This window comes from Populus alba, chromosome 10 (assembly GCF_005239225.2).
Source record: "Populus alba chromosome 10, ASM523922v2, whole genome shotgun sequence".
Taxonomy (NCBI): domain Eukaryota; kingdom Viridiplantae; phylum Streptophyta; class Magnoliopsida; order Malpighiales; family Salicaceae; genus Populus; species Populus alba.
Genome location: NC_133293.1, coordinates 11,296,058 through 11,323,473, shown reverse-complemented (window position 1 = coordinate 11,323,473; position 27,416 = coordinate 11,296,058). Strand labels below are relative to the sequence as shown.

The 27,416-nt window shown below is 33.0% G+C and overlaps 3 protein-coding genes across 3 annotated transcripts; 2 read left to right on the top strand and 1 right to left on the bottom strand.

Moving 5' to 3' along the window:
- Nucleotides 1–563: 563 nt before the first annotated feature.
- Nucleotides 564–2,503, bottom strand: LOC118046536 (xyloglucan O-acetyltransferase 2). The gene is made up of 2 exons (XM_035055479.2): nucleotides 2,146–2,503; nucleotides 564–2,042 (listed from the first exon to the last, which is right to left on the bottom strand). The coding sequence occupies exons 1-2, from the start codon at nucleotides 2,330–2,332 to the stop codon at nucleotides 952–954; spliced, it is 1,278 nt and encodes a 425-aa protein (XP_034911370.1). The 5' UTR covers nucleotides 2,333–2,503; the 3' UTR covers nucleotides 564–951.
- Nucleotides 2,504–8,620: 6,117 nt separating this feature from the next.
- LOC118046537 (uncharacterized) lies at nucleotides 8,621–11,741 on the top strand. The gene is made up of 5 exons (XM_073411689.1): nucleotides 8,621–8,859; nucleotides 8,958–9,116; nucleotides 9,227–9,307; nucleotides 11,120–11,243; nucleotides 11,333–11,741. The coding sequence occupies exons 1-5, from the start codon at nucleotides 8,717–8,719 to the stop codon at nucleotides 11,378–11,380; spliced, it is 555 nt and encodes a 184-aa protein (XP_073267790.1). The 5' UTR covers nucleotides 8,621–8,716; the 3' UTR covers nucleotides 11,381–11,741.
- Nucleotides 11,742–18,396: 6,655 nt separating this feature from the next.
- LOC118046538 (nucleobase-ascorbate transporter 6) lies at nucleotides 18,397–23,883 on the top strand. Its single transcript, XM_035055482.2, has 14 exons — nucleotides 18,397–19,627; nucleotides 20,147–20,244; nucleotides 20,326–20,502; nucleotides 20,596–20,696; nucleotides 21,027–21,102; nucleotides 21,196–21,255; nucleotides 21,398–21,582; nucleotides 21,852–21,948; nucleotides 22,350–22,436; nucleotides 22,718–22,776; nucleotides 22,904–22,995; nucleotides 23,066–23,143; nucleotides 23,231–23,391; nucleotides 23,479–23,883. Exons 1-14 carry the CDS (start codon nucleotides 19,513–19,515, stop codon nucleotides 23,695–23,697), a joined length of 1,605 nt encoding a protein of 534 aa, XP_034911373.1. The 5' UTR covers nucleotides 18,397–19,512; the 3' UTR covers nucleotides 23,698–23,883.
- The last annotated feature ends 3,533 nt before the right edge of the window (nucleotides 23,884–27,416 follow it).

The following is a 27,416-nucleotide window of genomic DNA, read 5'->3' as shown; positions in this document are numbered from 1 at the left end:
AATCATGGTGCTTAAATATATTTAAAAATATGGTTGTTGTTATTTTTTAAAGTATTTTTTATTTAAAAAAATATATTAATAATATTTTTTAATGAAATTATTATATTAAAATGATTTTAAAATATAAATAAAACATATTAATTTAAAAAATTAAATTAAATTTTTTTAAAAAAAAAAAACAATTTTAAAACGCTTGCGAAACAGAAGTAACTTTGGATCCCTTGCTTAGGGCTTTTGAGGTCAAAGAAATGGAGCCAGTTCAGAAGAGAATAGAGTTCTATTTTGACTTTTGGGAGACAGCCAAATTGCCATAATTATGACAAGCATTTTAACCTTCCGAGGGAATCTTCTATGGGCATTAAATTAAGATTAAAAGAGAGCCTCGAATGCGTGTCAGTTTCACTGTATCTCTATGCATATTTTACTCTTTCATCCTTCATGGAAAAAATTTCAAGTCTTGAATCTGTACTCATTATTATAAATTAACTAATTATTGCTACATGTTGGAGTTACTTTTGCTAATACCACATTTGCATCTTACCTTTTTATCAACTCAGTTCTCCTAAACAAACCCTAATTTTATATCATGAAAATCAAGGCATACAAATAATAAGTAAATTCTATATCTCGAGAAATCTCCATTCTCTACAATGAAATGGGTAATATATGTTAAAAAAACTAATGAAGCAGTGAATTTTAGCGAATATCCAGACCTACATCCAAACAAATTCTTCAATGGAAGGTTGCAAATTGGTTAGACCAGGGCCCTGATTTTCCATCGATATCGTTTGTACAGTTTAGACAGACAATAGTATAACTCCAAAACGATCATTGTAGGTGGCACCATTTACTCACTCTTCTGGATTTGTCTCTTTTACTTTGGTCCCTTCTCAAGAGAAATTAACCAACACCCTAATGGATCAAAATTAACATTCTAGCAGTGATCATGACTCACTGTTCTCTTCTTGATTCGTACTCCCATTTCTTTATCACCTCCAGTAAAATCTCATTCCAAGTATCTATAGGCCCTGGCAAGCACCAATGCACACAATCGTTTTGCACACGCTCAGCTACACCGTAAGCAAATGGAAATGGATGCATATATGGACCTGGGTGACCATCTGGCCTCATCAATGACAACTTGGTAACATCGAGTGCCTCTAATCTGAACTTTTCAAGATGCATGGAATTCATTTTCGCAGCTTCCACTTCTTCAACCTCAACTTGTCTCATCTCTGCATCCATCCCTTCAAGTGTTTTCTCTCCCTCCTTATAAGGCTCGGTTTTTGGACAAGCACCAAGCTTATCCCAATCACCTTCGAAATGGGCTGGTGAAAAGGTAGTCACGAGTGCATCAAAACCATTGTCATTAGGCCCTTTCCTGTCAACTAGAGCCTTAAGTGTGGTCTTTATAGCCTTCCTCAAGATATCATAAAATCCAATCTCGGTGTGATTAAGATCAGGGCAGTAATGACAACCTAGTACTTGATCACCTTCATAATATACTGCTGGATGTAAGAACCAATGCCCAATTGATAACACAACCATGTCAATTCCATTCATGTCAGCAGCCCATCTCTCATCAACGTGATCCAAAAACAGCTGGTTATGATTGAGACCAGTACTGGATTTTTCCACGCCTCTAACAAGAAACGGTGACCAATAGACTGAGATGCTGAAATTGTGAGACTCAAAATACCATCTACGAAACTTGTTTTCTTCACCATCTCGATAAACAAGATTAGGGGGAGAGACAGAGGATAGCATGCAAAGAAGTGACTCCAATTGGTTTCTAGCCATAGAGTCACCGACAAAAGCTAAATGTTTGTTTCTAAGGAGTTGGAGAAATGTGTTGGGTTCAAACCTTGGAAGCTTACATTGCTTCGGTTTCCATCTCCAGTAGAGATAACCCATGTCCGGCCTGCCATGGGCAATGCAACTCTGGCCTTCCTTGATTGTACCACAGGTTGAACCGTTATACAGAGGATCCCTCTTATCAGGTACCCAATTGCCATCCGTGTAGTCACAAGAACTTTCATCTTCTGCAACATGAAAAAATAAGAATCTTAGTACCAAAAAGTGGAGCAATATTTTTTAATTAAAGAAAAACTACTACTAAGTTGTTTTGCAGGTAAATAAATTCACCTAATAAAGCAGGAGGAGGAGAAACAGAGGATGAGGTGAGAATGGTTGTGGCGGTGTGGCGGAGGGGGTAAGGGTATAAATACACGCGAAAGAGAACTAAAGGGAGCATAGCATAGAAGGTCCATGGAATGAGCTTCTTAGCAATAGAGGGATGGAGGGGGTGGTGGTCTTTGAATGGGCTGCCCATTCTGAAATGTAAGGGAGGAGATGGTTTGGGTCCGGCAAAGTGTAGAGAGAGAAGAAGGAAGGGGGAGGGGAAGTTGGGGTTGGACTTTGGAGAGGGTGGGTTTGAAGGAGAAGGACAGAGACAAAGGTGGTCTGGTATAGTCACATCGAGAATCACATTTTCTTTTCCAGTATTATAATATATTATGGTTTGGGTACCTAATATTACGAAGTTGTATGACTCTTTCGTTCTCGTGTCTCGTGTATATTCTGTGTTTGAGGAATTTTTTTTTTTTAAAGGTATTTTTTATTTAAAATTATATTTAGATGATATATATATATATAATGCTAAAAAACGGAAAATATTATAAAATACTAAAAAAATATTAATTAGTTTTTGTCAAGTTAAATATATAAAATATTTTTAAAAATAAATTTTTTTTACCTGGATATTTGGATTAACTTACGTATATCTTGATTAATCTTATAAATTTTAAAATTAATAACAATATAAATTTTTCATAATTAAAAAAAAAACCTTAAATCCATGATTATTAAAAAAATAATTTTTATTTCTATTAAAACAAGTGGTGCTCTCTCTTTTGCTACTATTTTTTTTTCTTTTTTTTTCTTGTGATGAATATTGTTTAGAGTTCCTTTATATCATGGTAATGATGTTTTTTTAAAATGTTGTTTTATTTAAAAATATGATAAAATAATATTTTTTTATTTTTAAAAAATTATTTTTAATAATAACATAAAACTTAAAAAAAAACAAGAATGCTATAATTGCGTTACGCAGTGCTTTTCATTATTAATTAGCCGTTTAGTACCGGTATCTGTTATTTTCATTTATGGTGATGGGAACACCCTGCATGTGCCCGTCACTTCTTTATATTTGAAAAATAAATAAATTTGGTGAAGCACTGTATGCTTTTTATAAAATTACTTATTTAGTTATCAGAGAATGAGTAAATTCATTTTTTTTCGGAAAAAAATAAATTGATTATTGAAGCACTGTATGCCCAATAATTCTGGCTTGATGAAAAAGAATCTGTCAATTAACAAGTATGGTGGTGCAGAGTTTTGGTTTGAAGCTTCTATGCAGTTTTAGAAGACTGGAAGTCGAAAGTAGTTATTTTTATTTTTAAAAAATATATATATTAAAATAATTTTTTTATTTTTAAAAGAATTATATTTAACATTAAAACAATTTAAAAATATATCATAATAATTCAAAAATATATTTGAATATACTATTTCAAACACCTTCTTACTTTAGCTAGCCTAGAAAACTCATTACACCCTCCTTGATTTAGAGTAATAATAACAAAATGGATACATCTTAGAATTTTATAATCTTTGCTATATTTATATTACTGGTCCGTACACACCCTCGAGACTAAAAAAAGAAAAGAAAAAAGTTTCACATAAAAACAAAGTCAATGAATGAAATTCAGAACGGAAAGACAAATGCTGATTGCCACGTGGAAATATATCAACAGAGAAAATTTAAAAATATTGAACTGTTAATTAGGTTTTAAAATTATTTGTTAGAAATTATTAGTTTTAGCTATATAAATATTAAAATTACTAAAAATTTATATGATCATTAATTTCAAAAATATAGAATTAATTGAGATATATGCAAGTTGATTCAGTTATATATATATAAATTGAAGCTTTAGTAATTAGCTCGAGCTCTTGTTTTTAATTACGATGGATTCCACTTTTATGAAAGATATTTAACTGCTTCTGGCTTTTATTTAATCGGAAAATATGTCTCATCTCAAAAAAATTAATCTCACGATGATTCGCATCGTGTCTCCTCTCACGACGAGGTAGAGGATGAATTTTATTTTTAAGAGATCAAAGAAGAGCATGAATGATAAACTGATTAATTTAATCATAGAATAATATTTTTTCCAGGAAATAGCGAAGGCATAAAAGAGAAAACAGGTTACATAATTCAACTCGTTGATCAGCAATAAGCATCGGCAGCCCCATGATGTTGAAATTATGTGCTGTCCCCAGATGATGCGTGTAAGAAGAAAATTGCTGCGTCCATTATATGACATGACACCTTACCTGAAAGCAAGTCATAATCATCCTGTGACGGTGAGATCCAGCATCACAATAAAATATCTACTTATTAAAAACGTTAATTTGCTGTGACCGTGATTTCTCTCCTTCCTTCCATGTCCACATGATTTTCCGGTGATATAAGAACAAGACTGTCAGAGTATCCTGGAGGGCAGGTGGGGATGAGTTTCAGCCATGTCTTCAAGCTGCCCCCGGCTATTTGTCCACGTGCTCCTGAGTGTATTATACGATCTATTTATTAAAAATTCAGCTCAATGAATTAAGTTATTAAATAAAATATTAATTTATATTATTTTTTAATATATTTTTAAAATAAAAATTATTTAGATTTAAAATTTATACATATTCAAGTTACTTTATACTTAATTTTTATCAAATAAATAAAAATAATAAAATTTAAACTCGTGACCATTTCATAATCAAAGTTTTGATATCATATTAAAAAATCATATTAATTTAATAACTTAAATCATTAAGTAAGTATTTGGTAACGCAGTTGTACCCGTGTTTTTAAAAGAAATTATTTTTTTATATATTTTGGATCATTTTGATACGTTAATTTCAAAAATAATTTTTTAAAAATAAAAAAATATATTATTTTAATATATTTCAGTATAAAAATAATTTTTTAAAAATAACAGTAATCAAATTTTCAAACAAACATTAATTCAAATATCAATACATGATATATATTATTTTTTTACATTAATTGTAGTTTCTTGAGCATTCGTAATTTTACAGACCTGCCGACAAAGAATGCGCAGAATTGTATGCAAGCATTTGGTGTTTGCTGCTTTGAATTTTTGTGTATAGGAGCTGTCATGCACTTGCCATGGATTTTAATATGTGTTGTGTTACCATAATGCCTCGTATCAGACAGGGTCAGCCAGTGTAGATCTACTGTTGTGGCTCACAAAAGTAGAGCTCCTGTCTATCATTGGTTGTCTCTGGTGTATTTTTTTCACGTTGCCATGATGGCAAATATTATATTATCAGGTGAAATTAACTAATTTAATTTCTACAGCCAATAGCTACAAGTGAAATTCGATTGGCTACCTCGGGAATACGTAATTCAGATCCAATCAGGACCTCTAATTGTATGACGTGTATGGTCCCACCCGGAGCAAGTACAGAAGAGTTCATGTGTAGTATACTCCAGGGAATGAACTAACACGTGGCTCACCGACACAATAGTAACCAGCAACGGGTGCTGTCAACTTTCATCCACCAGCCTTTCGTTGAATCCTGAAGTAGCTAAAGTTAAGAGTGGTGTCGTTTTATCACAGCGCGCATCTAAATCTCTCTGTTTTTTTAAAACAAAAAAAATCATTAAGTTTTTGGATCACACGATAAAAATAAAGATTTCCTCCATCTCTGAATCTCTCCAGCACGATGACAATTTAATCACCCGACTCAAATAAAAATGTATTTTTTGAAAAATTATTTTACCAACAAGTAATGAGTATAATCTAAAATATTATCAAATTTGATCTGAAATTCACTAGAATCTAATTCAAAACATATATTTATACTACATGGATATATCTATATAATATATAGATTATATATATATATATATATATATATCTCAATAATAATATAGAAAATATAAATATTTATAATTTTATAATTTTATCATTTAATATATATATATATTGACTACTTATTTTCTATTAAGTGATATATATTAATTAAACAATAAATACATACTCAAAACTCAATAAATAAGTTATAAATATTTAAATTTCTCACATAGCAAGCAACGACTATAATATAAATATGAAGACTGAACTCATTAATACCATTATCATCACTAGTCTTAATATTCCAAAGTAAAAGAATTCATAAGATTAAAAGTTGCCAGATTCGCATTTGAGGTCTTGCCTCAGCGGTTGAAGGGACTTATTCATTTCCCTTGTATCCTAGGTTCAAACCTTACCGTGCACGCCTGTTACCCCCACGGTGCCTTACATGCTTATTGGGTTTGCAGGATGTTCAGTGAGCCGTGAAATTAGTCGTGGTATGCGCAAGCTGACCCGGACACCCATATAAATCAAAAAAAAAAAATATTGCCAGATTCTTCTATGTATGAGAGGCACACATCCCTGACCCATCACTGGGGGGGAAAAAAACCTTTTGTACGGAATGCAAGTCAAAATTATGTACAATGAAAGATGTCCGGAATTCAAAAAATATCAATTATGAATTAATTATTAAATTTAAACGAAATTATAAAAATAAATTATTGAGCGATGGCTATGGACCCGACATCTGCCTAGCGAATCCGACAAGCAGCAGTAGCAATTCGTCTGAGCCGCGGATCGTGCGGGAGACCATAAACATTTTTATGATGTCGTTGTGTTAAAAAAACAAAAATACAATGTTAAGAGAGGGCACGTGGCAAACAAAAAAGGAACATGGCGATGCAGGCCGTGGCTGAAAAGGAGGAGCGGGTGAGTGGTGACTACCTAACTAGGAGAAAATGATAATTATTGTAGGGACCGCAATATAGCTAGGTACTATTTTGCCCCTGTTCTAGTGGTCTGAAGGGCCACGATGACGGTGCTGCTCACTTCCGAAAAAAATAAATATTAAAAAAGTCTTGCTTATAGTACGGATAAAGCAACCAAACGTTGGAAAAAGGGACCCCTGTTTTTATTTAATTAATAAATTCGATTCATGCCCAAAATGACTTGAAAATTGAAACTGTCAGCTCCAACCATGGTATTTGGAACAGTTGATCCCATGCCCAGGTGCTGTTTCCTTGTTTTTAAGCTTCGACCTTTTTTCTTTCTTTCTCTACTTGACACGTGGCAACTGCACAGTGGACCGATATAAGATTTCCAATGGTCGGGGGAAGTAATTCCATGGCTGCTCCAACAAAAATATCATCGTGAATCTTGTAAAAATTCAAGTGTAATTTAATAATTTTTTTAAGTCATTATTTTGATCTAAACCATTTTTTTTTATCTTAAACTAGTATATCATCACTTTACTCGTGTTAAACTCACATTTAAAGTCATTGATTATTGAAAGCCTTATTGATTTTATATTTTAAAAATATATTTTTTTTTAAGTTAATATTTTTTTTTAAATATTTTGATACTTTTCTAAGCAAAAAATACTTTAAAAAACAACTACAACCATATTTCCAAATAAATAATTTAAAATGAATTATTTTTTTAATTTAAAAAAAAAATAAGTCGAAAAATAACTAAACAGATAATGTTTTATATATGATTTCATTGTTTGAAGTGGAATTTGTACATAGATATGATTGTTTTTTAAAATAACATGTTTTATTAATAATTTTTTTTTGAGACAGATCACAATAAAAAATAAAATAGATATCATGAAATTATAGGAATCTTTCGAGATTTCTTAAAACACCGTAATTTTTTTTTCCATAAAGAGCTTCCTTGATATTTTAGATTTTTTCTAACTGTTAAGAGAGTAAATTAAAAATACCAAAGTCATTGGTGTAAAATGAGTTCAGCTGTAAAATATCTTACACGTGAGAAAAGTTTTTATTAAATAAAGTATAAATGCATTTTCCCAGCAGTACATTGCCAGCATTAATTTTAATACAGCATTGCATATAAACGAAGAATCCATTTATTAATCTTGTAAAACCAACTTTTTACATAGGTTTATAGCTCTCAATTTATCCTGTATCCAAGGCTGTTATGAAGTTAATTATTCGTATATTTACTTACATTATTCCTTCTACGAGGCCCGTATCCATCATTCATGAGTCAAGGCCCATTTGCTAGCCTTTTTAGCCAATATGAAGTTCCAGTTAATTTCTTTTAACGCCATTTTCTCGAGCATTTGTTTTTTTTTCTTGGTATTTTTATATATTTTTAACGCCATATATTTATATATTTTTACTAGAAAGTAAAAAATGGAACATAATTAACGAAGAGATATGTGGCTCGTATAAGAATCCTGACTTAATATCAAATCGAGAGATGTAGATTTGTATAAAACTAGGAATTTTGTAAATGGACGCCTCCTCATATTTTATAGTAATTCAAGGCTATTATTTATCAACGACAAACAAAATTTATAGAGGACGTAATATTACTATCTAAAAAACAAAATAAGATAAAACAGTATTAAATTTGGGCTGAACAACCCCAGCCCACATAGTTAAATGGGCCAGAGGCACATGAACCCAAATTAACCCACAAAATGTAGCTCTCCAACATAACAACCCAAAAAACCCAAGGAAAAAAAGAAGAAGAAGGAGAAGCTGGTGAAAGCAAAGCTCAATCAAGAGCAGGAACTATCGACAGCAGCCATGGCAATGGAAGGTAGCATCATCAACAGCAACGGAGAAGAGTTTACGGTGGGTTGCTTGCTTTCTATCAAAACCACCTTAGGCGAAGATTTTAATGGACAAGTCATTACCTTTGACCGGCCCTCCAACATCCTCGTTCTTCATATCCTCCACTCTAATTTTTCCTTTTCTTTTCTATTGCTTTAAAACATCAGTATTTTTATGTTTCTTCTTTGAGATTTCTTAACTATTTTATTTCACAAGAGGGATCGAAACCTGGTCCAAAGAAAAACATAAGGTTTTTGAAAGCAAATTATATAAAGGAGTTTTCTTTTCTGGGTCAAGCCGAGGACCCACTCGACATCAAGAAGTGTTATATTGATCTCCACAGTCTTCAAGCCAGGGAGGAATTGGCTTTAAGGTGATTTTCATTGTAACCCATCCGGGGATTTGCGTTTTTTTTTTTTTTTTTAAAAAAAAAAAAAACAATAATCAAGTTTTTGTAAAGTTTTGATTGGACTGGATTTGCAGGCAAGCTGAAGCAGATGCTGAGAGGATTGGAGTGGGTGTCACTGCTGAGGCACAGGGCATTTTTGATGCCTTGTCTAAGACGTATGTGCCCTTATCCTTACTCCTTTGGTGTTATATCTTGTTGCTAGCAAGCGTATTATGCCTCTAGACTTTAGCTTGTTCATTGAAGTCACATAATTTAGCATACCCTAATCGTTAAAAAGTGGGATGGGTTTCAAGTTTTGCTAACATACAATGTAAGAGGTTGTAGATATTAATCTGTAGAAGCATGTTCTTCTAGCATTATGATGAGAAGATACGCACTTGTAAGGTGGAAAGAGAGCTTCTTGCTTGATCATTGTTATGTCAGGAGAATATCATGGATAATCTTAATCTATGCTATCCTTGCCCTGCAATTCATATCATTGAGTTTATCAAATTGACAAACCTGTTTCTCCAATGCTCTTTTATGGATTTTGTATGCTCTTGCTTTTTGAACTGCCATAGATACATTATTGATGAAACATTAATGTGCCGAACTTTGACAACGTTGTCAATATAGATTCACATAGTTTAGAGAAGTCAGTATTAGAGGGTGAGAAATGAGGTGCATATTCAGGGGCTTGAAAGGTTAGAAATTTGTATTATGTTGCTAATATTTGGCTGACGAGCTAAGGAGATATAGTCCATGGTGCAATGCTGCATGACCTATGCTGGAGCTGAACAAGGGTTCTGATGATAATATGAAACATAAAATGCTATAAGATGAGGTGTGCATGGATAGCGTAAATGAATTGGGTTCATATGATAGGATTGATTCAGAATTGAATGGATATGATTGTTTTGCTTATTGATGACTTAATTGACTGGTTTTTGAGTTCGGACTGAGTAGAGAAATATGCCTCATGTATTCTGTAATTGGCTGGGATTTGTTATATAGAAATATTGGGGGCTTCAAACTGATGCAAAATGTGAGTTGCTTAGGGTCTGACTATGATTAAGGATAACTAAGTTCGAAAGCAAAGGATAGATTCTCTGAACGAGATCAAGATGCAGAATTTCTGGGACAGGTGCTAAAAACGATTTAGGGTTTGTTTGTGGTGGTTTAATTAGAAAATATGAATCTGAAAATATGCATAACTTGGGGCTTTTATTGGTATAATGCGGGAGTTCAGAGGTTGGTTGGAGAGAGAAAGGGAGGCCTGCATACTATTGGCATGAATACTCCTCCCACAGGTAGAGTCCTTGACTGCTAGTTTCATTTGTAGTGGTTGGATCTGCTATACCAAATGATTCTCCTTGTTGTAATTCAATTCATTTCCTTAATTAACAGATTTCTTTTTTATCCAAGAAACTCTTCAGTATAAAGTGAAGTTGAGAAGTGCTAACTAGTTGGATAAGCTTTCCTATGGAGCCACTGGTTTAAGTAATGGTGAACCATGCTTGGATTCTGAATTGGTACATCGACGAGTCATTAATTAACAATAATCTAGACAGGCTATTTTTTCGAGTGATTTATTCGTTTATAATATGGGGGTTCTATTATATGAACTTTATTCATTTATACTGGAGGGGTCTTGTTTATATATGAACTTGTGGTGTTTAACGAAATGAATGTGCTAGTAACAACATATAAATGCTAAAATTTGCTGTACACTTGTGAACTACCATTTGACTTCCACAATCTTGTGTGAAAGCACAAATAAGCTGATTTTTTGTTTTTGTTTTCGAGTGTATGCACGTGTTCTTGATTGAATAAGCTTCTGAGGTTGTTCATTGCCTTTGTCTTGTTGTGTCATTTTATGTGGGCTATGAATTGTCCTCGATTTTCTGTATTGTATATTCTTATGCAAAGTATTATTAGATCACTAACAAGTCATTAATTTCCTAATTGGTGTCAATGCATATAACCAGGCTTCCAGTTCGCTGGGACAAAACATCCATAGTTGTGATGAATGAAGTTCATGTTAGTAGTCCATACCTGCCTGAATGTGTCAGTGGAGGAACTCCTGCTGCCAATGACAGGGTGAAGAAAGTGGTAAGACGCTGAACAGGATGCAAAATTTTGATTTATTTCTAGAAATTTGAGGGGGATCAAATAATGTGCTTATGCGTGTCCCTTTACAGCTTGAGCTCGAGAGGAAGAGGTTGCAAGCTCGTGGTGCCAGTCAGTGAAGATTTTATTTTGCTTTCTGCGACTGCCTGGAAAGCACCGCGTGTAACGGATTAGCGTGGGTACCCAACCTGAGGTACAGCCATCTCTGGGAAAAGCATGATTCCTAAAGCTAAGACCATTCAGATTTTCTTGACAAGGGAATTTTAGTTTTCACCTGGACATTAATTTTTAGCTATTCTTTCATGGTTCTGCTTCTGGCGTTTTAGCTGTATCATTATTGAGTGTTCTGGAGCAAAGCAAAGGTAAGTGATCCGGTTTTCTTTAGCTATAAATTAATAGCGTGTTGCAACATCCTCAGATGTATCGGAAACAAGTCTGCCACCAACCAGTATCAAGAAATACACGAGCCATTTTCTTCTCTGTCATCAGCATTGAGCTACCACCATATTAGTTTTATGTGTAAATTCGGTATTAGGCGCTGTTGTTGAACTGAAACCCAGTGCTTTCTTGACCTTTTTCCATAGCCACAGAGTCAAACCCAGTGCTTTCTTTCTAGTAGTTGCTACCTGTCTAAATCAAGTCATTCCATGGGAGAAAGTAGAATGCAATCACTAGTGAGCGCTGTTGTTGAACCTGGCTTGGTTGGTTGGGCTGAAACCCTAGACTTTGCCAAGTTTATAGTTAAATTATCTACGACATTGACAAGGTTAAACTCGAATGAGTTCCACGTTTGCAGTTTGCACAGCTTATAGTTCAAGCTGGCTTGGCATTTACAAATCTGAGGAATCACTACTTGACGATAAAAATAATAATTTTTAATGGGTATTCGCTGCTGGAAACCATTGTAAGAATTATTTAGAATTGCAATGTCAATCACTGTATGTTGAAAATAAAAACTTAAAGTAATAATCATATTATAATGTGAAAGTGCTTTAATCTCGTTCACAAAAACTGAACGACAAAAACAAAATAACGCTGTAAAAATATTTCATAAGTAAAAGTTATTGCATGCAAGAACATCTTTTATATGTGTCTCGAGAAAAAAAAATGGCAAGGTTATAAATGGATTGTCAAGATATTCAGGAAATATAATAAAATACGAATTTATTTGGAAGAAAGTTTTCAAAACCGGAGCTGAGTCTCGAAAAAGTATAACATGGCCTGTTCAGTCATTATTCTTCAAAAAGAAAAAATACTTTATCCATAATTTTTTTTTTTTTTTAAAAAAAACACGTATCCTTCATTGGTTATTAGTTAGTGGTGCTCACGCTACAACACGGATTTATATTATTTTTTCAGTAAAATATTTTAGCGTCGCAAGTGTTTTTTAATCTTGATCAACTAAATAAATTAGTTTTATTTGAATTATATTGAAAAAAAAAAGAGAAACAATGATAGAAAACGAAAAAACATAAATAAAAAAAAAACGATGAATAAGGATTATAAAAAACAATACATTATCAACTTGGATTGAAGAGTGAAATTAAAAAGAACAAAACTTTTATAAAATAAAATTTCAAAAGTAAGAATCAAATTAAAAATACAGATACATGGTCAAATAAACTTGAACAAGTTGAATTTTTCAATGCGGTTTTTTACATAAAAAATCATAAATATAGATCGAAAAACTTAAGCAAGCATCCAATTAAATAAACCCATAACCACAAGTTATTTACCTGGTTGTGTTTAATGAATTTGCTTATGAAAATCAATTTGTAATAGAGATTGACCCACACATAAAATTTATTGAATAAAATAAAAGTAAAAAAAATATTATGCAAAGCTGCACATATTAAAAATATTATAAAAAAATATTTAATTTATATAAAAAATGTAAAACAATTACAAATACAACACACTAAGCTCTAAAAAAACTAAACACACCTAGTATAATAAAAAAAATAACTATTATTCAAGAAAGCCTGAAAAAATTTAAAAACAAATCATAGAGAAGAGATATTAATTAAACTTTAAAAGTTATAAAAATTATTATTTTTATATATTTTTAAATAAAAAATATTTTAAAAAGTATACACTACTACAATTACAATTAATACCTAAACATGATGAAAAATAAAAATTATGGGCTCTAATTTGGTAAAGCTCATGGGCTGAACTGTTTGTAGAATATCAGATTTATTTGAGTTGCAAATTATTAACAAAAAACTTTAAAATATATAGGAAAAACAATGTGCACCCCAGAACAGATAGGAAAAATAATATGCATCCACATATATTTACTATTTACTGCTTAAGTTTATTTTTTTTCCTTCCAAGAAAAAACTAAAGGCTTATGAGTTGGGATCGTTCAGTCTTTTCCGTGACTCATCAGTTATTATAAATTTAATTGGGCATGTATATGACTTTCTCTATTTTAAGAAACATTAAAATGACTTTATTAATAGCCGAGTTAATTTTTTGTTTTTATGATATTGGCAGCAGATATTTGATTGTGCGTGTATGTGATTTTTTTTTTCTTAATTTCATTACACAATATATATTTTTTATTTTTTTATTGAGAATTTATCTTCATTATTCTTTGAATTTGGTTTCTATGCAACTCGTCTCTATCCTATAATCATTTTCATGAGTTCCAAAGATTCACATAGGTTCACTTCAATATTTTTAATTTTTTTTTTAATTTTATCTGTCAACATTAATTCTTTAAAAATTGATGTTTGTGTTTTTTTTATCCACTTTTCTTTCGTATTTATTTTTTTAATAAGTTCAAATATTTTAATTTTAATTATTTATTGATTAAATATCAATTTATTTAACTAAAAATATATTGAAATATTTTGATTTATAATAAAAAAAAAATTATACCCAACTAGAAACATATTGTATATTTTTTTACCAGAAAATAAAACTAACTCACAATAAATCGCAAGCCATGTAGGTAGTCTATAAGATATAATTTCAAGCCTGGGCGAAAATGGACTTCAACAGGGACTTGAAAACACAGTAAGAGTAATAATATAAAACCGTACGAAACAAAAAATGTATGTGCCCAATCGGTGTAGTGTACCGAGGCCGATCCCTGTAAGATACGGGCAAAAAGATCGAATTGTCGGTTGCTAAAGCAGGCTAGTAATTGACCTCATTCCTTGATTAGCTAGTTATGTCCTCAACTGGCTAATCCCTACCAACGCAATAAAACAAAGATTCAACGAGGATATCGTTCAACTTCAACTAATTAAATTCTAAATTTATTTTATAAAAAGTTTATGATTCAAGTTTTATAATTTTAGACTAAAGGAGTATAGTTTTGAAATCCAGTAGATCGATCCAGAATCCGACCAACCTAAAATTGAAAATGGGTCAGGTTAAAAAAAAATAAGGTAAGGAAAAATCCGATATAAGCCGACGGGTTGACCCGATGACTTGACAAGACCCAGTTACAACCTATTGACTTTTTTATTTTTACTAAGACGACGTCATTTTGATTTTTTTTAAAAAAATTGACCTGGTAATCCAGTCAAAACCCGGAACCCGGGTCTTGGATCAAGCCGGGTTTGAAAACTATGTACTGGAGATTTACATGGTCGTTAATTTCAAGACTCAAGGGATTAGTCAAGACACGTACAAGCTAGCTACTCATGCTAATAATAATAATAAAAATTTAGATGGGTTGAGCCTCCTGCGCTTCAAAGAGATAAGAATCCATGTTTTAAAACAAAAGCATATATATTATAAAAGTGAGTTTAGTGTATGTAGTTTTATGGTAAGAAAACAGATGGGGGGATGAACTTGTTAGACAAAAGAAAGAATAGGGAGAAGTTATCAAGATTTTGAAAGTTGGGGGTCTATTAACAATTAGTGTATGTACAGGTAAAGGCAAGAAAAATTAGTCGTGGATGATCCCTTTTCCGTGTAGGATGCTCTCTCCTTTTTCTAAAGTAATGAAAACTATATTTATTCATTTGCCAATCGCTTCATAAAGAGTTGAGTCTTCTTCTTTTGCAGAGCAGGGAGGCCGGAGGGATTCCTTCCCATTGTAATTTCCGCCGGTGGGGTCGCAAAGTACACAGTGAAAGTTTCAACTTTCAACTTCCAACTAGTTTTGTTCAACGCGCCGCCGAAACTAAACAAATTCTACTCAAAACAATGTTACTTTCCTTGTTCCATCCCCTCCATCGTTCAGAGAAGTAGATACTCGAACCTGTTTAGGATAATATTGTAGTACCTATTTTTTAAAATATTTATTTTAAAAAATTATAATTAAAAAATATACTTTTTATTTTTTTAAATTTCATTTTTATATTAACATAATTTAAAATAAAAAAATTATATATTTTCAAAAATACTTCTCGGGCACGAAAACAGACAGATGGGATACAAACCGCGCTCTCATTCTTTTGATGGGATGATATTTTGTCAACAGCAAGTGTTACTTATTGTTAACATTTTAGGCACTATTTGAATATTTTACTAGTTAAATTGTTAGTAATATTATTGCTTAATGGCTCATTTATTTTTATATTTTAAAAGTATTATTTTTTAAAATAATTATTTTTTAATTTTTTTATATTTTCAGATTATTTTAATATTTTGATATTAAAAATAATAAAATATTATTTTAATATGTTTTCAAACAAAAAATATCTTGAAAATCAATAGCTGAAACACTCTTATACATCTTTAAAATCTAAATAAAATTAATATTTTTTTAATTTAAATTGTTTATAAAATTAATTTTTTTAAAAATTATTTTATCAACGTATTATTTTTTATTTTAATACTCGAAAAAGCTGATTGCCAGAAATATTTTCAATTTTAAATACGACTTGCATGTTGTATAATATAAGTGAGTGTCAACGAAGGGATGTGTGATTTTAAGATGCTTAGTTAATTCGATTACGAGAAAGGTACGACGGTATCTTTTCTCTTTAAACTACGAGGAAAAAGACGAGCATCATTCGAAAACTAAAGAGGGGATTGAGAGCAGTGGACGTGTCAGATTTTGACATCTGGTCAGTTTCGCAGGCAGCGCTTCCGTTGCTTTTCATTTCTAGACACAGCACTTTCTTTTCTCTTGACTCGTAAAAGTAATAGTAATAAAGTTAATTACTTCCAGCTAGGATGGCAATTTTAGTTTGACATCACCTGACCCGATTCAAGTATGGTTTTTATCTGGCTAAACCGGAGTCAAAACAAAACTAATTGGGTTAAAACCCAATTTGGAATTTTATGCTAAGTTGATCACTAAAAATCCCTATTTTTACTAATAAAAAAAAAAGTGATTTAAGAGATTACAAGACTGTATTTTCCAACATCCTCAATATATATATTATTTTACCAGCTAATTAAAATTTCACCACCTTAAATCTACATGATTTTACCAAAAAGCTCTTGAATATTTTTTTATACCAAAACGTTGAATTTACAGTTGGATCCGTTCGAGTTAATTTATAGTTCTCAACGAACACCAATTGTGTACAAAACAAAATACTAATTTAAATACTATGAGTTATTAAAGGTAAAGTAATAATTTTATTTTAAATATATAAGAATTCTCAATAATAAATAATTAAAGCACATAAAAACACGTTGCTGGGAATCTTAATTTTTCAGAAAACAAAAACTAATCACGTTCAAAGTGACATTTAAGATTTTGCACACCAAAAACCTTAAATACACAGATGAATATATATTGGTGAATTCTCGATCCTTAATATATGTGTGTTGTGAATTATAAGTAAGGCTTTATTATTGTTATTACACAGGCTTGTGGCTGAAAAAAAGAGTTTAGGGCATGCTTTATATATATATATATATATATATATATATATATATCCAAAGTTTGAGTGATAAATAAAAAGGCATAAGATATCCATTGAGAATTAATAGATCTTTACCTGCAGCAATAATTAGATACACCTTAAAAATAACCGTTCCTATATTGGGAGTTTACTTTACGTGGCATATATAGAATATTTACCAGTATCTACATGCTACATGATTGGGCATGCGTGCATCCTGAGGATGAAGCTATGGGTAAGGCTACGGAGTTATATTAAAAAATAATATAAATTATATTTTAAAATTTTATTTAATAGTTAAGTTTTTAGATTAAATAATAACTGCTCCTACAACGACTTTCTTTTTAATTTACTACTTTGTTCTCTGAAACCCTTGCCTGGACCCCGTCACGCCGTTGATTTTGTTCAATCTCGCTAGCCAGCCGCGACGACTGTATCACCGACAAAAGGGAGAAGGGGTTTCCCAATTCTATCTATTGGCCCGAACTCTACCTCTATGTATTCCAATCTAATTGTACCACCTCTCCTACTGTTCATGTTTATTTTTATATTTTAAAAATATTTTTTAAAAAATTTAAAATATTTTTATTTTTTTATTTTAAATTAATATATTTTTAGTGTTTTTAAAATTATTTTAATATGTTAATATCAAAAATAATTTTTAAAAAATAAAACAATATCATTAACATGTATTTTAACATGAAAAATTATTTAAAAAACAGTTGCAATCAAACTACTAAACAAGCTCTTAGAAACATGCCTTCTCATCTTATGATGTGTTTAGGATTGTAATAGTTGTAATGATAATAATAATGGTGGTGGTTGAAACTTGAAAGTATTTTTTTATTAAAAAATATATTTTTTTATTTTTTAAAAATTATTTTTAATATCGGCACATCAAACTAAACATATACATAAAATATTTATTTTAAATAAAAAATTTAAAATTTTAAAAAATATAATTCACACTATGTTACCAAAGACATTCTCAAACCACAGCTCGAACACATGGTAGCCGACATAGAGAGGGCTGACAATTAATTTTGAATCCCTAAAAGACCATGTCCATAAATAAGTACAAAAAAAACGACAGACTGGGGCGGCAGATTGACCGGTGTTGGTGCAGGTATGAGCACATAAAACAATAAAAAACACAAATTAATAAAGTAATTTCAAGTAAAAAATCTTCAAAGCATGCCAGAAAGAAATACTGCCGTATACGTTTAACAAATACTTGAAGGGATTCGATCTTTTCCTTGCAACAATATAAAAAATGCTCCCTTGAATGAACAATCCCTTGCTTTGTTTGGAAGAAATTGCATGCATAATATAAAGGAGGAGCACTCATTGCACACTCCTTTTGAATTTTTTCTGTCTTCACCACCGTAAGTAGCAGGAGTAATTTATTGCCTATCTTAGAGAGTGAGTAGCTAGCTTGAAACTAATTAACTAGTTGGGGTGATACAAGCAAACAAATTATAATCAATGAATCAAAGCGCATTAGGAATTTCCCAATTTTTGCTCTGAATCTGTTCTGTCTTGTAGTTTAATCAACACCCTTGTAAATTTCAAAAAATCCCCGTGTTACTGCCCAAACCATGAAATAAGCTATTGGGGTAAGATTCAGAAAGTATAAACTATGAGGGCGGAAGTGAAACATTGATGAATGTAAAGGATAGTTTACAGAAATAACAAGGCTGGTAAAGGTGACGGTACTGGAGCAGCGCTTTTAAGCAACCAAGCTGTATTCTTTACGTGAACGAAGAGGGGGGAAGAGAGCGTAGACCCAACATTAATTAACAAAAAGAAAAAGAAAAGGAAAAGGAAAAAGAGCTATGCATGTAAAGAAAAGAGCGTTCGAGAGAGGGAGAGATTCCTTTGGTTTGCGCAGAGAGATGGAGGGAGAGGGAGGAGTATAAATTTAATTTGGTTTGTTTCTCACTTTGGGAGAGACGAGCTTTTGCTTTCTCTCTCTTTTCTTTCCTCCTTTCTTTCTTTCTTCCTCCATTCACACTCACTTTATTATTAAGTTGTTTGGCCTCCAAGTGGAATGGGTCTTTATTAACGTACATACTTACTTTTTTGTTGATGTACTACGCTTTTAGTAGAGTTTAGTATCGCCATGTTCTTCACTGCAATTCTTCCCACCTTCTCTTTCCGCAACCTGGTTCCACTGCTTTAACCTGTTCTCTTTAACTAATCAGTACCAGTACCATTTCACTGCTTTAATCCTTTTTTTCCTGCGTTCTTTTTGGGAGTTGTGACATTGGGCTTTGGTAGTTTGTTATTTCTTTTGGGATTTTGTACTTTTTTCTTAGAGGGATTTGGTTTTTTTTGTAAAGATTTGGGTTATTTAGAGGGTGCAAGGACGTCGTCTGTAAAATTTCTTTGTCAGGGGAAGCAAAAGGAACAGCAAAGAGAGAAGGGATATGGCTGGAGGCGGAGGAGCCGCACCACAACCAAAACAGGAAGAGCTGCAGCCACATCCTGTTAAGGATCAGCTTCCAAATATTGCTTACTGCATTACCAGCCCTCCTCCTTGGCGTCAGTTTCTCTTTTCTTTCTTTATCTTCTCTTTTATATATATATATATATATATATATATATATATATACTATGGATCACTACCACTACTACTTTTTTAATTTTATACTAGATTAGTAACCCAATGTTATGCATTTCATCACCCCGTTTGATGTTCTTTTATACCTTCCCCTTGTTTTTCTAGTTACCACCTTTTTTTCTGTGCTATTCCTGTCTACATCCCCTGTTTTCCTGTTCCCATTTTGGTTTATTTGGTCGCTGTTCTTCTTTCTTTTTCTGTCTGTTTTTTTTAATCCTTTCATAGTGATTCCTGACCCGTTCATATTGTTCTGGGTGCAAAATCAGTTAATTTTGAAATTTTGGTCATGTGGGATTTCTGATTTTCTTTTGCTTGCATTGGCATTTGTTGCAGTGGCTATGAATTTGATGGAGTCCACCTGCATGTTTATTTTGTTTCATAATCCATCCTTCATTTGTTTATTGATTTGATGATATTTGGGGTTGTTTCAAAAAATGCAGCTGAGGCAATTCTACTTGGCTTCCAACACTACTTGGTGATGCTTGGGACAACAGTGTTTATACCCACTGCTCTTGTTCCTCAGATGGGGGGAAGAAATGTAAGTGATTCTGCTCTTTGATGCTTCTTGTTTCTATGATGTATCTGTTTATAAATTGATGTGAATTCTGACTCTTTTCAGGAGGAAAAAGCGAAGATGATTCAAACATTGCTATTTGTGGCTGGATTAAATACATTTTTCCAGACATTTTTTGGTACTCGCCTGCCTGCAGTTATTGGAGGTTCCTTTAGCTATTTGCCTGCTACCATTTCAATCGTTTTGGCTGGTCGATATAGTGAAATTTTGGATCCTGTCGAGGTTACCTTTGGATCTCTCCCCTACATGGATACGGCCTTACTAAACTTCGTGCATGTATGTTTCTTAATTGTTCAACGATCCTTTGTGTTGCAGAGATTTGAAAAGACAATGCGTGGAATTCAAGGTGCGCTCATTGTTGCCTCAACTCTCCAGATTGTCGTGGGCTTCAGTGGTCTTTGGAGAAATGTTGCAAGGTTTAATAAATCCTGGTTAATTGATTAAAAGCATTACCAGTTTTTTGTCGCAGTGTTCTTATTAAGTTCTCTAATTCACTGTGTTTGATAGGTCTCCCCTCTCATCTAGTTATGGCTATCTTTTTTCTTAATTTAGTTTTGGAATTGAAATGACTTTGGCATGATACTTGATTTGCAAATAATTATCAGATTCAATAATTGGGAACGTCGGTGAATTTCTAGTTATACTGAAGAAGTTACTCGAAATGACATCAATCAATTTATGTTTTATGTCTCTCTGATACTTGGCCAGGTCCGTGATTAATGTTTGTCTCTCTGATATCTGGCCAGGCTCTTGAGTCCATTATCTGCCGTTCCTTTGGTTGCTCTATCTGGATTTGGCCTCTATGAATTTGGTTTCCCTCTAGTATGTATCTAGGCTCCTTTCCTCCTCCTCCTTTTGTCTTGTTTAAAACTGCATCTTCTATTAGTGTTCATTAATGAGCTTTGGGATTTCTAGGTGGCAAAATGTGTGGAGATTGGACTGCCACAGATTATCTTTCTTTTAATTTTCTCGCAGGTATGTAAACCTCTATGCAGTGCACGTTTATGTCTTCTCATTTTAACTGCATCATAGGACTTCAAAGAGAACATCAATGATTGAACTTCTTTTTATGGAAGTTTAGTATAGTTTAGTAAATAAACTTTGACCACTTTTGCAGTATATACCCCATTGGATACGAGGGGAGAGGGCTGTGTTTAATCGGTTTGCTGTTATATTCTCTGTGGTCATTGTGTGGGTTTATGCTCACCTCCTTACCGTAAGTGGGGCGTATAAGAACACAGCACACCAAACCCAAACAAGCTGCCGAACTGACCGTGCAGGAATTATAGGTGCTGCTCCTTGGTAAGGTTCTTACTGAATCTCCATTTAACTTGAACTTACTGTGATATAGCATCATGTTAACCATGCGGATGAGTAACAAAGGTTTTTCCTTGAAGCGGCTAATTACAGTGTTATATAGTAATATAAAGGATATTTCTTACAAGTCACAGCTCTAGTTATTGGCTGCAGTTCATGTTGGTATGATACTAGTAGAGGAATAAAAGGTCAAAATGAAGTGTATTTTTTGTGGTCACTGATCCTCATTGTTTGTATAATGGTGTTTTGTGTAGGATAAGAGTTCCATACCCTTTCCAATGGGGAGCTCCTACTTTTGATGCTGGAGAGGCTTTTGCAATGATGGCTACTTCATTTGTTGCACTAGTAGAGGTTTGGTTACTTCTAGCTGTGACTCTGAGATGCATTAATAAATGTGAATTGGCGCCTACTCCATTTAGTGGCCCGTATTTCTTTCATTACTTCAGCTCATAGTTGTGGAATTGAACCCAACAACTTATGAAGCAGACAATTTCTCTTTAATTTAATAATTAAATCACCTCAAATCAGTGTTTTATTTCTTTCTTCTGTGTTAAAACTCTTTGAATCACCTTATGCCTGCCTCTTGTTGAACACTAAGAAAAAACCTCTCCTTTTTAATGCTTCGCAACTCAAGTTTTTTACTCCATGAAATGTTTATCATTGACTGACACCATGGCAGGACTTGGCAGCTTATCTTGATTCACGATCTCTGAAATTTACTTGCTTACAATTCACTTTCTGTGGTCAAACAGTCCACTGGTGCCTTCATTGCTGTATCTAGGTATGCGAGTGCAACTCCACTTCCACCTTCTATACTTAGCCGTGGTGTTGGTTGGCAGGTATAGCTTTTATGTTTTGCACTCATCTTTGCAGTTTACTCGTTTTTCAAGCACACAGAAAATTTTGAGGGTATGATTCTCTTTGAATTGAATTTCTATGGAATGGCCAGGCTCAAATCTCACCTGTCTTTTTACCTTTTGAATCTAAAATGATAGGATCTAACAGAATTTTTCGTGGCTGAAGCTGCACAATTTTTATAACTGCAATGTGATTGGTTGGCTGAGTGATTTTCGGAACTGTTTTAACCCTTTTTTAATATCCTCTTCCATATTGATCCCAGGGAGTCGGAATTCTCTTTTCAGGCATATTTGGAACTGGGAGCGGATCATCAGTATCTGTGTAAGATTCATATGTAGAATCCTCCTTTTCTTTGAACTGAAAAGGCATTTTAATCTCCCACCAAACTTTGGTCCTTTTTTAGCTCTCCCTCATGTTGGCATTAGAAACTTTCTTCCGTCAACTGCAGTGAAAATGCTGGATTGTTGGCTCTGACGCGTGTTGGCAGTCGAAGGGTTGTTCAAATATCAGCAGCGTTCATGATTTTCTTTTCCATTCTTGGTGAGTGAATCATGTAACTCTCTCTCTTTCGGTTAAAAGTACAAAATCGCTTACATGCTTTTGTATGCAGGAAAATTTGGAGCTGTTTTTGCTTCAATTCCATCTCCAATTATTGCAGCTTTATATTGCCTTTTCTTTGCATACGTTGGTATGTCTTATCAGATCTTGTGAGCTTTTACCATATGCGATTTAGTTCAAGTCCAAGCAACTCATTGTTCTCTCATTACATGAACAGGTTCAGCAGGTCTCTCTTTCCTGCAGTTTTGCAACCTAAACAGCTTCAGAACGAAGTTTATACTTGGGTTCTCTGTTTTCATGGGCTTGTCGATACCACAATACTTCAACGAGTACACAGCAATCAAAGGTTATGGGCCCGTTCACACTGGCGCAAGATGGGTAATTGTTTATGCCTTTTTCTCACTATTGATCAGATATTTGAAATTTGTCCCGTGAGGAAACTCATGATATTGCATCTTCTGGCAGTTCAATGACATGATCAATGTGCCATTCTCATCGGAACCCATCGTTGCCGGCTTCTTAGCAATGTTCTTGGACGTCACGTTGCATAAAAAAGACACGGCAACTAGGAAGGATAGGGGGATGCACTGGTGGGACAGGTTCCGTTCGTTCAAGACAGACACAAGAAGTGAAGAATTCTATTCCTTGCCTTTCAACCTGAACAAGTTCTTCCCGTCAGTGTGATCTTCCAACATCTAATTTTGAACTTATCGTGGCTCTCTTGCCCCTAATATACATGTCTTTTTGGGCACTACACAGCAACACGAACCTTTTTCCCTCATTTCAGATCAACATAACAAGTAAACTTTAGTGGTATAAATGTATGTATAATTATTGTTTGATTCTCTACATTTCTTCTTGGATCTCAAATTGCTGAAGCAGACCTTGGTTAGCATTAAAACATCGTTACCACTTATTATAGCTAGTTTTGACTGTCATGCTTTTCAAAAAAAAAAAAAAAAAAAAAAACAACCAAACTTTACAATTCCACACTGCCTGAATTGGCACAGCCACAAGAAACCTCGGGCCTGCAGGCAAAAGGGGTCGAGAGATGGTATTTTGCATGGTGCTCGGCAAGACCAGAAAATCAGGACAGAAGGCCCACTTGAACGACGAGTCAAAGATGTTTTCTGGTTTAGGGCTTAGGAGGAGGAGGTTCTTCTTCTTCTCCTCTTTTTTTGGTTTCCCTCCCTTTTCCACTCCTGCTGCATCTGGGCCAGACTGCGTGCTAACCCGCATACGGACAAAGTAAGCGGCCCATTCTTGAACCTTGGCCCACTTCTCATTTTTTTTCCCTTCCTATATATTTCATTTCTATTTTCTTTTGGAAAATTACTCTAGTTCATGTATACAATTTCATATCTTCTCTTCTCTTCACTCTCATGATGCTTATATATATATATATTCGAATACGCAATGATAAAAATGTTATTATTTGGAATTAATTTATCAAATTAGAGTACTTGATCTCCTAGTGTTAACATTTGAGGTTTTGTTAATGCTATTAGTCCTGAGTTGCTAGTCATCAAGTTTTAATTATAATAACAACAATAAAAAAGAGTCATACGTTAATCTTGTTTATCCTTGTATTCTTTTATTATGTATGTATTAATGGTATAAAACCTGAAAATTATGTACGTCTATCCAAAAAATAAAAAAAAGGACCATTTTGGAGATTGTCAAGGTATATTTATTACATGGATTCGGAATTATGTATTAGGGAAATGATAAACATGATTCATGATTAATTCAAGGTTAATGTTTCTTCCTTGTCTAAATTGGTTGGGGGCTTAATTTTTCATACATAATTCCATCTATAATTTTAAATTTTGCAGATCATTTAAATTATCACGATCATGATTCTAAAGTGCCTCAAATATTAAGATATAAATTGAAATCAAATGTTTTAAATTCAAAATACTTTAGAATAAATAACTATCTATATTCTTGCGAGATTTGGAGTTTTTCCACAAAAAAAGTAATTATTTCTATGTTGATACTCTTTGCAGTTATGCCATGATCATGCATGGAGTGATGCACTGAGACCTAAAGGTTACCAGTTCAAGTTTTATAAATTTTAGGATCATATAAATCTTATATGGTCGTTAATTTTAGGGTTTATGGAATTAATTGAAGTGCATGCAAGTTGGACTGAACACCCATGTTAATAATAATAAATCTTATTTGCATATGCAAGTGAAAGCTCCCAATTAAAAGCAATCGATGATTTTGGCCTCTGCATATTCTTTGAACGAGGTACATCTTCCACATTGTCTGTTCTTGCCACCATTACATTACTGTGTGGTACCTTTTCCAACTTAATCTAGAGTTGATAGAGATTTATCTAGAATCAGAATGAAGTAACTTAATCTGGTCTTAATTTGTAATCTTAAAATGTCTCCAAACAGTGAGACAATTGGCAACGTTGATTTGATAAAACATAGACGGCATGGGTGACAAGGTGACCACAAGAAGCCGTAGTGTCTATTTCTGATTCCACGAAACCATTAGACATGTCCCCGCCGGTGCCAGACCCAATAATTCAAGTTTTGTGTTAATTACCCTTTTAATCTCACACACAGTACTGCCATGGCGAGCAAAGGATTCGATCAGCACTTGTAAAAGTCACGGAAAGTGGAAATCTTTTGTTTCCATGCATGGATTTTCCTATAAACGCCAAGTATTAATCACGTCTCTACCCCCACTCGGCGAACATAAACACGCCTCATGCATCCCATATATATATATATATATATATATATATATATATATATATATATATATTACTTCTATTTGATTTAATTATTAGAAAATACAGACAGATCTTTTATCCGGCACTCTTGTTTAAAAAAATTACTACATTTTTTATCCGGCAAACGATTAATTGCATGGAATTTACAAAGACTACATCTCCTATTGAGATGTTAACTCTTGATTTTCTATAAATAAATAAAAATTAAAGGGCTTTTTTTTTTTAATAGACAAAGTTGATCAAATTTCTTTTAAAAAAACTATGCATGATTATTCTCCGGTCCTTTTGTGTTTACCTTCATATTTTTCCCTGTTGATACTTGATTACAAAGGTACTGCATTTTTTTCTCCTTCCTCGAGCTCATAACCTTCGTTGACCCAATTATGTGTTATAAAGTTTCCAATAAATGATTTATAAAATCACATCATAGCCATGATCTTGATCAAGAAAAGCATATCCAGTATCAACAGATTATTGGAGATAATTATTAAAGGAGAATTTTTTATATTCTTGCATCCTTACCTTTTGGCGAGTCGGTAAATTTTTTTTAGTTGTTTTAAGAGTATATATAACTCGAAAATATGTTAGATTATTTTTTTTAGTATTTTTTTAATGATTTTAATATTCTGATATTAAAAAAAAAAATTAATTTAATATATTTTTAAATAAAATACACTTTTAAAAATTACACATCTTTCGAATTAATTACAGGCCTTCCAATATGGACGGCCGCCTTAACAAGGCAAATCCAAATCGCCATCATCGCCTACGATTGATTCTTTTTTTAAGTTAAAAAGTTGTTTCCACTAGCTGGAAATTGGAAGGCAGAGGGAGATGCTTGCAGCTGCATCATATAGTTCAAGGACCATTGAAATTCTCCATTAATTACAGAGAGATCGAGAAGAGAATATACAAATGCTTCATCATCACACTTCCATTTATACAAAGCTTGCTTAATGCGGTCTTCAAGAAAATACCCACTAATATTAATTAAAGCTATATACATGTTATCAACTAGGATCTTGAGGCTCTGTTTGTATGGATAATGATGCATGCAGTACTATAATTAAAAAAAAAAAAATGAAGCACGCCCACATCTTTGACCTAATTAATTTAATGTTGTCGATCCTCATCCTATTATATTCCTATAGTACACCACTGTTAATGAATATAACCTTTTCGTCTCTCTAAATGGGACACGTATAGTTCTTGCATACTTAAATGGATCCCACTTCCTCCATCTTAGCAGCAGTGCTTGTTAAGTCACAATGCTCTTCCCCGCTCTCGTTACTATAAACTTAATTATACTAGCTAAAGCGTGGTGTTATTAATTAAAAGCTGCAAATTCTTCAGTTCCTTGCACCTGGGATAATCATGCCCTGCCGGATCACCATTAGAATAGGAACAAAGAGAGTAATTTGGGCCAAGGAGGAGTTAGAACTCAACTGATATTGAAGATAGTTATTTTTTTTCAAAAAATCTTACTTGACTAATCCAAAGATAGTTTCTGTGATCTGTTGTTCAAATCGCACTGTGCTTATGATAGGATTTACATCCATTAATAAGTTGAAGTGTTTGGTTGTACGGTGCATGAACAACGACTCCAAATCAGTGCATTGAGATGCAAACTTTGGCTTGATTCTTCATTGTT